Source organism: Heloderma suspectum, chromosome 1 (genome assembly GCF_057233095.1).
Source record: "Heloderma suspectum isolate Gila_16-S chromosome 1, 16-S_ref, whole genome shotgun sequence".
Taxonomy (NCBI): domain Eukaryota; kingdom Metazoa; phylum Chordata; class Lepidosauria; order Squamata; family Helodermatidae; genus Heloderma; species Heloderma suspectum.
The window spans coordinates 211,940,241-211,954,413 of NC_139458.1; the positions used below are offsets into that span (position 1 = coordinate 211,940,241).

Sequence of the window (14,173 nt, forward strand, 5' to 3'; positions counted from 1 at the left end):
AGATTTTTTAGAAAAAATATAATTATATGCAATCTTTATTGAAATAAAGTTACTAACTAAATCTCTTCATATTCTGTTGCTGACTTAAGTATGCTAAAATGGTGATTAATGAGAACATTTACTTATGTTTCATTTGCAGGATCCTTCTTATTGGGTGAATATTCACCATCTGGAGTACACAGATGGGGGAATCCTGGACCCCGATGACATCCTGGCAGATGTTGTGGAAGACAAAGATAAGGTTGATGGAGACTAATACATTAGTTTTAACTAGAAATTGTCAGTTTGAATTAAGGCCTGACTTGACTTTGTAACCTCAAATAACTTAATATATTTAATAGCTGTATGGCAATTCGATATTGGGTTAAATACCCCAAATAATTAAACATATTGACTAGTTTTGGTTAGGTACTACTGCACAGTAAGGATGCTGGACTAAAAACAGCTGAAGCATTGCACCTTTCTATTAAGACTTTAATGAAAAAACAAAACAGTCCTTTAGCTGCTTTTGCAATGCTGAAAAAGATGAGGGCAAGCGTTGATTTTAGATGTGTATTGACTTGATACCTGTTAATTTGGTTTCACCAAGACAGCTGTGCTTCATTGTGTGTATGTGAAATATTTTTAACTCAGAAAACCACATGCATACACAACTTTTAATTGATCAACAATTTGAAACCACTGTGTTTTATGCACCTGTCCCTCTGACACTACCAGTGCATTTTTCATTGAAATTCTCTGCATCCCCTGACTTATCTGTATTACAGGTGCACATATGCCTTGTAATTCATGCTTGGTTTATTATACTGTGACATTGGTCCATTTTATAGATGACAACTATATCCTGTGGAGGAAAAATTTAATGTTATGAAGCAGCCCTGGGCGTTCTAAAACTCTTGGTTAATCATGTTGCATATTCTAAATGGATTTCTTATTTATATAGGCTTATATCCTAAGTTTTCATTCTGAATGGGAGTTAAGAGAATTCTGTACACAGAAGGGGTTCTTCTGTGAGTGGAAGCTCCCTTCATTCTCTTCAGGAAAAAAAGTGGTTGGACTGTTCTTAATAATAAAAATAATAATAATAATAAGTCGTTCGATTCAATAGAGCAGCGGTCCCCAACCTTTCTGGCACCAGGGACCGGTTTCGTGAAGACAATTTTTCCACGGACCGGGGGGGATGGTTAAATGTAAGCGCATTACATTTATTCTGTTCTTTATTTCTATTATTATTACTATCCCCCCCGCCACCCCCTGAAATCCCCCCGGGATGGAACCTACCTGGCGGCGGCTGGTCCAGGTCCATCTGCTGCTGTCCACCCACTGCGCCCGGACTGCAGACGCAAATGGTGTCCGGCATAGCCGACGCCGTTTGCATCCCTGTTCTTCAGGTAATAGGCTACATAAATCTTTACGTAGTCTCTTACTGCAAAGAACAGGGACGCAAATGGCGCCCACTACGCCATTTGCGTCCCTGTTCTTTGCAGTAATAGGCTACATAAAGATTTATGTAGTCTCGCCCACCGCTCACCTCCTGCTGTATGGCCCGGTCCCTAACAGGCCACAGACCGGTACCAGTCCGTGGCCCGGGGGTTGGGGACCCCTGCAGTAGAGTGAACTGCCGGACGAATCTTTGCAGCGCCTTAATCTTTGTTTTCATGATGTTGTCTGCTAGACTTTGGCATCATTTTATTCCTTTCAAGTGGCTGTTCTGTATTTTGTAAAATGCAACCTTTAAAATTTATATGCAACTCAATCTGGCATCCTCCATAGAATACCTTGTTATAGTCAACTGTGAACGGTGTGCATGTTAAAAGGGGAGAAAGAATAATGTTAAGTAACTAGCATCTTCTTAGTAGGCCAGTAGTTAGGAAGTATCTGCAGAAGGAATTAGAGTGAATGGATAAGACAAAAAAAAATTCTTGAAATAGTTTATCTTAAAGTAGTTTATCTTCCTATAATTTTTCAGGCAGAGAGAAAAGAAAAGAAGTGGGCATCACCCATTTCCATTTAACACATTGCCAAATAAAATATAGAGTGTTTTTTTTAAGGTTTGTCTATTAGCTTCTTACATGACTTGTTCAGTGAAAGCATGTTGGGTACTTCAAGCAATTTAACAATCTTAGAGTTGTCAAGGAAACTTGGAGAGATAGTTTTAGATGTAAGGCTAAAAATTTGCTTTCTCTTCCTTAAAAAAAGACACAAATTTGAATAATGTGCTGTTTCTAACTTAAGAAAATTACGGTATAATTAAATGTGGCAGGCTGTACATGTTTACTGTGTCTTGTTGCTAATTAAGTGTTGGGATTTTAGAGAAGAGCTGGCTAACAGCTGTTAGAGGTAATGGGAATGGGTAGGTTTTGGAGATGATGAGCAAAACAACAAAGTATTCTGGTATAATGAAACGCCTAAGTTTCCTATTCTTTTGAGGAACCAACTATTCATATACTCTGGATCATTTAGGAGAACTGTAAAGATATTTGATCAGAGAGGAAATTAAGCACATACCTTTTTAACTCCCGAATTTCCCCTGCCTCTTGTATGTCTTTTTTAAGGCTATGTTGACCAAATATTTCTCCAGCCAAAATCAAGCTGCCTTTCCATTCTGCTTACATAGCTTTTTCCTCTTGCTGCCTGGGCCACTCTTCCCTTGTGTATAATTAAAGCAGTTCACTGTCTTGAAGGTTCCCAAATCAGCAACTGCTACACATTGTTGACAAAACCTACCATGGCCCACCTGCTCTGCTTTATCTACTGCTAGTTAAACCTGCCTTATCTTTTGTGTCCTTATTGCTCCTTTCTCAACTCTTTTCTCCTTTCATCTTTCTTCTGTCCACATTGGTTACATTGCTTGGCTCACTGGGCAAGGAATGTGTCCCAGCATTGCTCCTCTCCATCCTCCTCCTTCCATGCTCTTCTTTCTAGTCGCCTGCTTCCATGCGCCTTCCTCATTTATACCCCTTAAGGTCTGTAATCATGTTACTCTCTCAGTAACCTTTAAACCATCCCTGTAAGATGGGTGGGCAGAAGGTAGAACTCCAGATGTTTGGAACTTCAACTACAGAAGCCCCTGCCAGCATGGCCAACGGTCAGGAATGCTTGGAGTTGAAGACCAAAACATGTGAAGATCTAATTTCTATCCATCCCTGCTGTAAGACTGGCTGGTGTTATTATTCTCATGTTACGGATGGGAGGGTGGAAATAATACTTTTTATAAGGCCATGTAGTGAATCCACTATGTGAGGTTGAGATGAGATTTCCACAAGGAATTCCCCAACTCTCCTATTGGTGTGGTGTGTAGTGGTTAAGGCAGGGGTGGGCAATATGCGGCCCATGTGCTACATGCCATCTACCAGTACAGCAGCTGCCAACATTCTCGGCAGCAAAAAAGTAGTCTGGAGACCATTTTCACCCCCCCCCCCGAGGGCCTCTGTAGGTTGCGCTCCTGCTGCCACCATGCTGCTGAATTTGGCAGTGGCAGCAAAAAAGGCCTTCTGCATATTGGCTGCAAAAAGCTACAGAAGGCGAAAATGGCCAAATTTAGCTGATTTTAACGCTAAATTTGGCAGTTTTAACCTATTGTAGCAGTTTTCTGCCAAAAATTAGTGGGACAATGGCAGCAGGAGCATGGCCCACAGGGGGGTGAAAATGGTCCCTGGATACCCTGATGTTGCCCGTCAGGGATAAGCTGGGAGGTTAAGGGGTAAGCTGGGAGGTTCCTGGTTCAGGTGTTACCTACACTGTGAACTTAGATGTCTTAGGCAAAGCACTTATGCTTAGCCTCAACTCCTCTTCCTCATCAGTACAGAGATAATAACACTGAACTTCCCTCACAAGGTTGTTGTAAGCATTATTGCACTAATGTATGTGAAACACTTTATAAAATGTTCAAAAAGATAACTTAATCCTATTGTTATTAACCATGATTCTTCAGTGTGTATGTGTAGTTTTAAAGGAATCAGTTTTAAGAAATACTTAAATATAACCATTTTTATCAGTGTGTTTTATCCTCCCCTTTTCAGAGATCCACCCATGACAAGTAACAGAAAGCCATATGGTGGTACTCATGGGACTAAGAAATCTGTGAAAGCATAATGTTATGTTGGAGTCAGCCTTCAGTTTGTAACTTTGCACACCATTTTTTTCATGCTGCTGTTTCGATGTGAGAGCACTTGGTTCAGTTTCTCATGTGAAGATAGTATATACTGGCAAGGTGATGTGTGTTGCTAACATAGCAGTGCACTTCACTCTCTCTGAAAAGTTTTCTATTAATGAACAGTGAATTTGGAGAGGGATTTTAAAACTTCAGTCTGTATACTCGAAAACAAATCGTTTGATAGTTGTCACTGTATAAATGGCTGAAAGTATTCATTGTGTGTACTTGGAAAAACTGGGTCATTGAGAATTAGCAGTCCTGCTGGTGTGTTATTAGTAAAATCTAATACAGAACTTGAATGAAAAGACAAATAAAAACATTATGTAGTTCATCTAGTAGATAGACCTATTGTTAATCTGCTGTTCTCATTTTGTTTTTTCAAAACTGTTTCATTACCTTTTAAAAATAAATCTGTCATATACAAGAAATATTGAAATAATTAAACACATTTGACTTTTATGCATACGTTTTCTAAAATTAACTGCCTTTTTCACACTAATCTGTCTTGTCTCTAATTGGGTTGAAATGTGTGAAAGGGAGAGAGCTTTGATAGAGAACAATTTTTCAAAGGAAAGCTTAGCTGCAGACAACATTCATGAGTTACTACTAGGTATGGGTTGCTGCAGAGGAGTGGGATGAGAAGAAAGCTTCTTGCATTAACAAGGAGCAGAAGCTTTTGCACTGGTATCCTTCCTACGGGTTAAATAAAGTATTTGCATATTAGTTACAAATGGATATTGAATATGTATGTGGGAATGAAAGCAGATTATTGCTTTTTTGAATGAGAGGGATGCTTGATGTTCTATAAAGAGTGGAACACTTGCACTTGATTTTCTTTTGGTTATATTTAGAGTGTTACATCCTATCACCTAGCTGATGCTTTTATGTTGATTTGAATATTTTGATGCACAAGGAATAGAAGTCTCTTGGACTATTCTCCAGTGTATTTGTTTCAGTCTGGGTTTTTTTTTCCCCCCTGTGGTGGTGGAAGGTAAGATCTAACGTATGCAAACATTGGACAATGACACCTGCCCAGAGGAAGTGTCCCACACCCATTATGTCTTTTGACCTAGCACTTGGGATTGAAAAGGATGGGAAGAATGTGGTCTGAACCATTAGCTGGAACAGTTCCTATAGCCACTTTTGGTCTAAGGTCAGTGTGGGAAATTGGGAGGGAGCAAATCAGTAACAGCAATGGGTTGTAGTAAGTCTTTGAGCTACATCCCAACATTATGTGAGCAGACTTGCACTTGTGTAACAGGACATCCCCTTGCTCCTCTCCTTCTGCATGCTCTCAAAATCCACACTACGGGGTTCCCCAACCATCCAGAGCAGATTTGGGAGTTTGGAAGGGAGAGGGGAATCCATTGGTGTCTGTTGCACGTGTAGACAGGCATAATTGGATAAACCCCCTGTTTCTCTATTAATTCCTTGCTCTGATATTAGGCCAAAAGCAAGAAAAAAACCACCACCATCACTAATTGGATCAAGCAAAGACCCCATTTTAAATATGAATTTTTATCTCCAATATTGGTTTTTATGCTATCCTGCCACTTGTCATGTTAGATTTTTTTTAATCTCGATTGGGTTTTTAATGCTGCGCTGAGAAGATATGTCTCTCCTTTGTCTTTTTTGCTGTTGGAAGGATGGAATATAAACCATTAAAATATAATCTTCAAAATGTAATCAAATTAAATTCTCCCAATCATTTCCATGCAATGCTAGTAGAGGGAGCCACTTTGGAGGGCAATGGCCCCGCAGAGGATTTCTGAAATATATACATATTGCTACAACCCATTTTTGGTAACTGTTGAACTAAATGTTCCAGAATTTCTATGGCTGTACACAGCCGCAAAGCTGGAAACCCCTGTAGGCAGACAATATTGTTATGCATACTTTCCGTGACTAGGTACAAACTAGAGATATACCAAGAACTGGTACACCAAATGAGACCAGCAAGTATATAATAACAGTAAAGCTCCATATAGCCCGTTTATTCCTCTGAACTGTTCTGTCATCATGCATCAGGTTAAAAACCAGGCATTTCCCAGAGGAATTGATACACTTGCTGTCTATTTGAATAGAGTGCACACGGGGCCTGAATACTCTCTGGGCATTTTTAATGTTTGGTTGTGTAAACACCTGTACTGGTGAAAAATTTCGCTACTGGAGTTCATAGTCTTTGTTACCACATCTAAAGAGAATTCACTGAGGGTTGTGAAGGGTAGACTTATTTATACATCCTCAGGGTAAAATATGGCAAGAAGGTCCCCCCTCAGTCTATCTTCCCAAATCATTGTGGCTTGTTGTAATTGCCTGCAAACATCTACTCCTGTAACAGATTTTGCTGAGTTCGGAAGTATGACCTCTATGGAGGGAGAATGGATAGATTTGATACTTCATCCTGTGCTCTATAATAAAAATCTTTTGTAAAAGTGAAAGGTTAGGAGGCAAAGGTTCATGTAATCTTTGCTATTTTTGCCCCTTGAGGCACTTGCCTGCAAAACGGTGGTAATTTCAAAATTATGGAATTGCCTTTATTTCTTCAGAGCCACTCTTTTCAATTTTGCCTCCTACTGCTGTGGAAAAGTAAAAGGAACAACCCTACAGAAAAAAGCTGCAGTGTTCACTTCTTCTAAGAGGCAGTGGGAGGTGGAAGGAACATCATTGGCAGTTGTCCTCAGGCAGCAAACTAATAATAGGAGAAACAGCTTATTGCCTATAAAACACCTGGGCTGCCTTGTCAACTGCTATGATAAACACATCTCTGGGAGCCATACAAGAGACATTTTGGTTGGACTACCTTTTTTTTTTAGCAGGCTGGAGAAAGACCTCAGTGGTACTTTGTGTACAAGGCCTGTGACTTGAGAGGATGTGATTTAAGCATTTAGAACAGTGTTACTGCAGTGCAACTATTTGGGTTATAAAAGATGGATGCAGGACTAATTCTGGGGTGCAGTACTGTGTTGCGTTTGTTCTTACGTATTTGAAATATTGCATTGGGTAATTACATCCAGAATTTTGGATGTGTAGATATGTCAAGGTCTCTGGGCAGAAGCATTGTCAATTAATTTTTAATAGAGCATGTAGAAATGTATGGGGAGATAAAGATGAAGAGGCTGCTATTGCGAGAGTTTTATCATTCATTTTCACAGCACTTTAGGTAGTATCTGTAGATACTTGTAACTTCATCCACATGAATGGTGCAGAATTAATATTGTGTGACATTTTAACTATCCAGCTTTTCATTTATTTCTACAGATAACAAATGTTTGTGGGCTTATCTGCAAAAAGGAACAATGCAACGTAAGAAATAGGCTGCCATCAAGATTTTTATGTATTGTTATAATTGGACAATAAAAGCTACCATCTCCTTTGTTTTGCATTCTGAGCCTTCTTGTTTCCTCTTCCCCTAGTTGGCTTGCAAATAAAATAAGAAAAAGTATATTGCAAATTCCAGGGGCTTGTCAGGTTCCAAAGGCTGCTCTGGGTGACTTGTGATATGCTTCTTAATCTTGGAATCAGTCCTGGTTGACTTCTGAAGCACTCACTCAGAAGCAAGGCTAAGCCAGTCAGATTTTATGACGGAGCCTAACTCCTCTGAAGAGCTTAATGTCTTAAGGCCATATGAAATGTCTCAGCCTTGCAGGATGTGTATGCTTATTTGCAGGATTGAGGCCAACCAGACAGGTAGGGGTCTATCCAAAAGATTAATAGAACAAAACGAAATGGGGGTAGAATTAAATAGGAGGGGCTTGGTCCAGAAAGCACATTGATGTCCTACAGGTGGGCTGAAGCCTGGAAACCTTGCTCATTGTATTTGGAGCACATAAACATTAAGTAGCTGGAAAATGCAAGGGAGGAATATGGTGGGGAACTAGAAGAAGAACCGAGGTCTATGACAGAATCAGAAAGCGTGTTGGAACTGAACATCCTTGTGGATCATATTCCTAGTAGCTCCTTCCTATTTGATTTTCATTGAATACACATGTGGATGTTCAGTTCTAGTATTTTTCCATGTAGGTTCAGTATTGGTCCATGTTCAGAGTTCAGTTCAGTGTTCTTCCATACAGGTTTCTCCATGGGAATCCACTCCAAGAGTATTCCTATGGAAGAAGACAGGGTTGGAAATGACCCTTTTGGAAAGATAACAAGACAGACAAATCCCATCATCCATAGCAATAGCAATGAATTGGCTAATGTCTTTAAAATGTATGCCTCCTAAATGGTTTGTATTGCTGTTGAACTGGATTCAGTTTCTCTTGATACTTTTCAGATGTCTGAAAGCTCCTGTATCCAGGGTTGGTCCTGTGTGTTCACGTCTTCTTTTCTCAAACTAACTTTCTGGCACATTTTCAGGTTTTGGAGTTTCTCCTTAATCACCATGAGTATATTTGCTGCTATTGCTTACAGTCTGTGGGTGGTTAAAATCAGGGATTTGGGGCACATGCCCTGTGAGGAAATGCAAATGAATTTGTGGGGTTTTGGGGGGCGGGGGGATATATATATATGTATGTAAGGGGGAAGCATAACTTTGAATGATATGGAGGGGTTTTTTGTTTGTTTTTTACAAACAGTAAGGATTTGGGATTATCCATATAATTTATTTATTTATTTTGCTAGTATATCCAGAATAGGTAAAATGGAAGTGTTTGATCTCAATAACACCACAACCCAAGGTCTAGCTTTGGAAGGGGAAAGGGCATCATCTGTGGCCATTGCCTCACCTTTCAAAAACAGTGCCAGCACACGTTTCTGATAGTTCTTCCCTCTTCCAATCAAAGTGGTGGCTGGGGGAGTGGGGATTGAGAGCAGAGCTGGATCTGCAAAATAGGCCTGCCCTTTGCTTTACCTCTGACAGTGGCTTCAGAAACATGGGGGGCGGGGGGGGGCATTGTGGGGAAACGTTCAATCTCTTCACTGTCCTGTCAATCATGAAAATAATTTCTTGCTAGCATAGAGAGGCTGTACAGGTGAGTGGACTGCTGACACAAGTTCAAGTGTGGGGTTGCTGAGCAGGTTAGATGCTGAAGCAATGGAGGTGTAATTGGGAGAAGGATAATCAGGAAGAGGTAGGGCTAGAGCCCTCCCTCCAAAATAACCTCATCCATAAATGCCATGTCATTTGAAAATACACACACTGGAGTCTGCTCTATTTTCTCAGGGGTTTCCCTCTTCATTGTGTTTCCTTGAGCCATTAATGATACTATCTGTTGGAAACTTCCCCCCTCCCCAGCTGTTGAACAAATCTTACATCCTATTGATTTTTGTTTTGTTCTCATCTTCCAGCAATATGTTTGAAGCTGGTGTAGAAAAAGCATACCTTCCCAATTTTAAACACTTCATTTTTAAAAAGTGCATGTAGATTACCATTCTCTTAAACTGCATGGCACATTTTGATGATAGCACATTTCAGGTGGGAGGGGCTGTGAGAAGCGAAGAAATGTAATAACTTAATTACCTTGTTTCAGCAAATTGCTAGTGTAAGATCGGAAGTGTAGAAAATTGCCATGATTCTTCCAAAGATAAATAAAGTATGAATGTTTAAAAAATAGATTTACTATCCCCTTTTAGATTGCTATTAAATCAATGATAATAATTTTATAGTGTGTTTGTTTCATTGTCATGATTTCTTGAGATTTTTTTCCTCTGAGCTGCCTTTATATTTTCTTTGTCTAGAATATTTAGAAGTGGAATGTTTGGATTGGTCAAACATGAATGTGTACATTTTGATTTCTTGCTATTTATAGACTTCCTGCTGAGTATGTGGTTCCTTTAACAAACCTTCGTGGCTATAAACTTTGGTGTGTCATTAACATATAGAAAACCCCCCACTTAATTCTGCAGTTGGATGGTAGATGTAGCTATGCTAAATGTTTATTGCTGGCCAATTTTGGGCTAGTGCAGATGTTAACACTACATGGTTAAGTGATTTGGTTAACACTACCATGGTTAAGTGATTTGGAGCAGACCATAGTATTTTGAGTACATTTTATTTCTCTTTCACTGTCTCTCACTCGTGCACACATACACATACACACAGCTTGTCTGCACATGATGACAGTCCATCAGATTAAAAACAGATGGGTTGTTGTGCATGGGTGGGGATGAGCGAGCATGTTGCCTGCAGCATGCCTGTCACTTCCACTTTTATTGCACAACCCACAATCGGCTCCTTTGTAGGTTGTGGAGTGTGGCATCTGAACCTGGACCGGTGGGTTATTTAGGAGCTAAACAACCCATTGGTTAACCCAACAACAAACCATGGGTTAACCGCTGGGTTGTTAAGCCCCTAAGCAACCTATCAGTCCAGGTTTGGTTGGCATGCTCCACATCCTACAAAGGAGCCGATCGTGGGTTGTGCAGTAAAAGCGGTACTGTCAGGCATGCTGCAGGCAGTGTGCCCACTCATGCACGACAACCTGTTAGTTTTTAAACTGATGGGTTGTTACGTACAAACTAAGTTCGGAGGCGGCTGCCTATCCCGGTAGGATTGCTCCCTCCGAGTGGCTCCTTCCTACTCCTGGCTTCCAAGAATGGCTATCCGGGCAGAGTGTCTGAGCCCTGCCCCTAACTTTTCCCACTTAGCTTTGTGACACACCTTAGTGTCTGTCAAGTCACACTTGTCTTCCTCTTCCTCCTCCTCGGAAACTTGAATTCCCATGGTGGAGGGAGGAGGCAGAGACTCAGACTATGCCATCTGTTTGTCAAGGCCATCAGAGCCCTCCCTGAACCCCACTATATTGGATAATTATCGGCTAGTCTCCAATATTCCATTTCTGGGCAAGATATTGGAGTGCGTGGTGGCCTCCCAACTCCCTGGATGAGACAGATTATCTAGATCCATTTCAATCTGGCTTCAGACCCGGTTATGGGACAGAAACAGCTTTGGTCGCCTTGGTGGATGACCTACGCCGGGAACTAGACAGGGGGAGTGTGTCCCTGTTGGTTCTGCTGGACCTCTCAGCGGCTTTCGATACCATCAACCATAGTATCCTTCTGGGCCGCCTTACTGGGATGGGACTTGGAGGCACTGTTTTACAGTGGCTCCATTCCTTCTTGGAGGGGTGGATCCAGAAGGTGGTGCTGGGGGACTCCTGTTGGACTGGCTTGTGGGGTCCCTCAGGGTTCTGCTTTGTCCCCCATGCTATTTAACATATACATGAAACCACTGGGGGAGGTTGTCCGGAGTTTTAGGGTTCGGTGTCACCAGTACGCTGATGACACCCAACTCTACTTTTCCTTCCCATCTAATTCCAAGGAAGCTGTTGGGGTGCTGAACCGGTGTCTGTCCGCAGGAATGGACTGGATGAGGGCAAACAAATTGAAGCTTAATCCAGGCAAGACAGAGGTGCTCCTGGTCAGTCAAAAGGTAGATCAGGGAATAGGGATACAGCTTGTGCTGGATGGGGTTACACTCCCCCTGAAGACACAGATTCGCAGCTTGGGTGTACTTCTGGATTCAGCCCTGAGCCTGGATGCCCTGGTTTCAGCGGTGGCCAGGAGTGCATTTGCACAGTTAAAGCTCGTGCGCCAGCTGCGCCCGTTCCTTGAGATGTCTGACTTGGCCACAGTGACACATGCCTTAGTTACATCCCGTTTGGATTACTGTAACACACTCTACGTGGGGCTGCCTCAGAAGAGTGTTCGGAAACTTCAGCTGGTTCAAAGAACTGCGGCCAGACTGCTGACTGGGGCTGGTTATAGGGAGCATACAACTCCCCTGTTAAAACAGCTTCACTGGCTCCCAGTCTGTTTCCGGGCACAATTCAAAGTGCTGGTTATGTCCTATAAAGCCCTATACGGCTCGGTTCCAGGTTATCTGAAAGACCGTATTCTCCCTTATGAGCCTACTCGTGCCCTGAGATCTTCAGGGGAAGCCCTTCTCGCCATCCCGCCATCATCACAGGCACGCCTGGTGGGAATGCGGGAGAGGGCCTTCTCGGTGGCTACCTCAAGGCTCTGGAACTCCCTTCCCAGGGAGGTGAGAGTGGCACCCTCCTTGATACGTTTTCGCAGGCATGCAAAAACTTTTTTGTTCCAGCAGGCCTTTGGGGATAACTAGTCTGGACCTGGGAAAATGCGACGTATGGATACCATTTTTGTTGTTCTGGTTGTCTTTTAATGTTTTAATGTCTTTACAATTGTAATATTGATGATTTAATTATATTTTAACTTTTATTCAGTTGTATTTATATTTCTATTTATAGGTTTTAATTGTAGCAGTTTTAACATTGTAAGGCTGCCTTGAGTCCCAGTATTGGGAAAAAGGCGGGATATAAATATAATAATAATAATAATAATCAGAGGAAGTCCTCCCAGTGTCTAGGTGCTCTAGGGAGAGTCCCTCCCCCATGCTTTGATCTAGCAGTTCTAACTCTGACTCAGAATTGGACCTGTCAGACATCTGAAAAGGCTGGGACTCATCCTTGACAGTTTGGGTACCTCTAAATGCTGACAACATAATACATATTCTTAGTAGTACTAGTCCGTTAATACATTTTATCTACACACTTTCTCTTCAGAGGAAACACCATAATAAATAAATAAATAAATAAGCAAGCAAGCAAGCTTCAGTTATTTTTGACAACAACTATATTTCAGGTACATTAAAAACTTAAACCACAGCAGGGAAATTAGGACTGTTTATGGCTGTGCATGTCAGTTAATCAACTTGCAGGTTGGTTGAATTTTCTTGTGCTGGCAATGGTTAACTGCCTCTTGTGTGTTTTGGTTTTCCTTAAAGTCTATCCATTTCTCTAGGACTTTGAATCTGACGATAAGAACAACTGGCATCACCTAACATTACAGTGGGATAATGATTTGTACTATAATAAATTAATTTACCAGTGCTTGAGTCGAAACTTAAAAATGGTCACAATTAAAGTATTTTTCTTTCAGCCCCAGCAGACTAATGCAGTGAATGGCTAGAGTACTACTGAAGCAAAACAGACTTGGATTTTGGATACCACCGTGTTGATATGTAGATAATTATGGGCTTAAATGATTATGCAGTGTTAACGTAGGGAATATTAGTTTTATATATCTTTCCATTTGTTAGGATTTACATTCTTCAGCTTCAAATGGAATTTAGGACCGGCGCCACAGTAGGCAGGAGAACTATTTTTAGATTGTGAGGTGGGAGGTGGTGGCTAGTTTGAATGCAATGCTAAACCATAGTTTAGTGTCATGAGAACCTGCTTGCTTGACCTTCAGGCTTGACTGCCCCTCCTTTGGTGCACACCAGAGGATGAGATTGGAAAAATCTGGTTTGCTGTGTCCGAAAAAGGTACTGCAGTTACCTTAATGATTTATTGAAACAAGCTGGGATCACAAACCAGGCTTGATCATGGCTTGTTTAAATTTTATTTATGTATTACATTTATGTACTGCCCAACAGCCAAGGCATTCTGGGCAGTTCACAACAATTAAAACCATAAAATACCATACAATAAAACCCAATATAAGATTCTAAAAGTTTAAAAGCAGCATGTAAAACCAGAGTTAAAACCAACAGCAGTTTCAACGCAGGGGAAGTCTGGGTGAACAGATGAGTTTTTTAGGAGGCACTTGAAAGATGCCACATTTTCTGCCTCCTGAACTGCACAGGGGAAGGTTTATTGACCATATATTATATGGTCAATAAACCATAATGTAAACTAACCACAGTTTGTACTTGTTGGACATAAAGAAAAAGTCTGGTTTGTTTAAACCTGGAAGGGTATACTGTATTTATTTATTAGTAGTATTTATAGTATCCTTCTGATCTTCTCTTCTGGCGTACACTTGGGGAGAACGCTCAAGTCCAAGGCTTGAGCAGACTCATTCATGTAATGCCAGAACTATGGTTTAGTGTTACATCTGAGCTGGGCTTATAGGTTGTATCCAGTGCTGCATGAGTGGATGACTTCTTGCACAAGGTGGCTTTCCCACCCATTGTCCATACTGCAGCCCCCTGCACCACCCCAAAAAGCATCTCCTGATGGTTGGGGGAACATCGGGAAAGGCCTGGCATGT

The 14,173-nt window shown here is 41.2% G+C and overlaps 1 protein-coding gene across 1 annotated transcript in view; it reads left to right on the forward strand.

Annotated features, from left to right (window-relative positions):
- PARD3B (par-3 family cell polarity regulator beta) overlaps positions 1–14,173 on the forward strand; it is a 679,914-nt gene that overhangs the window by 42,328 nt on the left and 623,413 nt on the right. Inside the window, exon 2 of the mRNA XM_084818423.1 lies at positions 140–241. Coding sequence (XP_084674549.1) covers positions 140–241 — 102 coding nt within the window. The remainder of the gene's footprint in view (positions 1–139; positions 242–14,173) is intronic.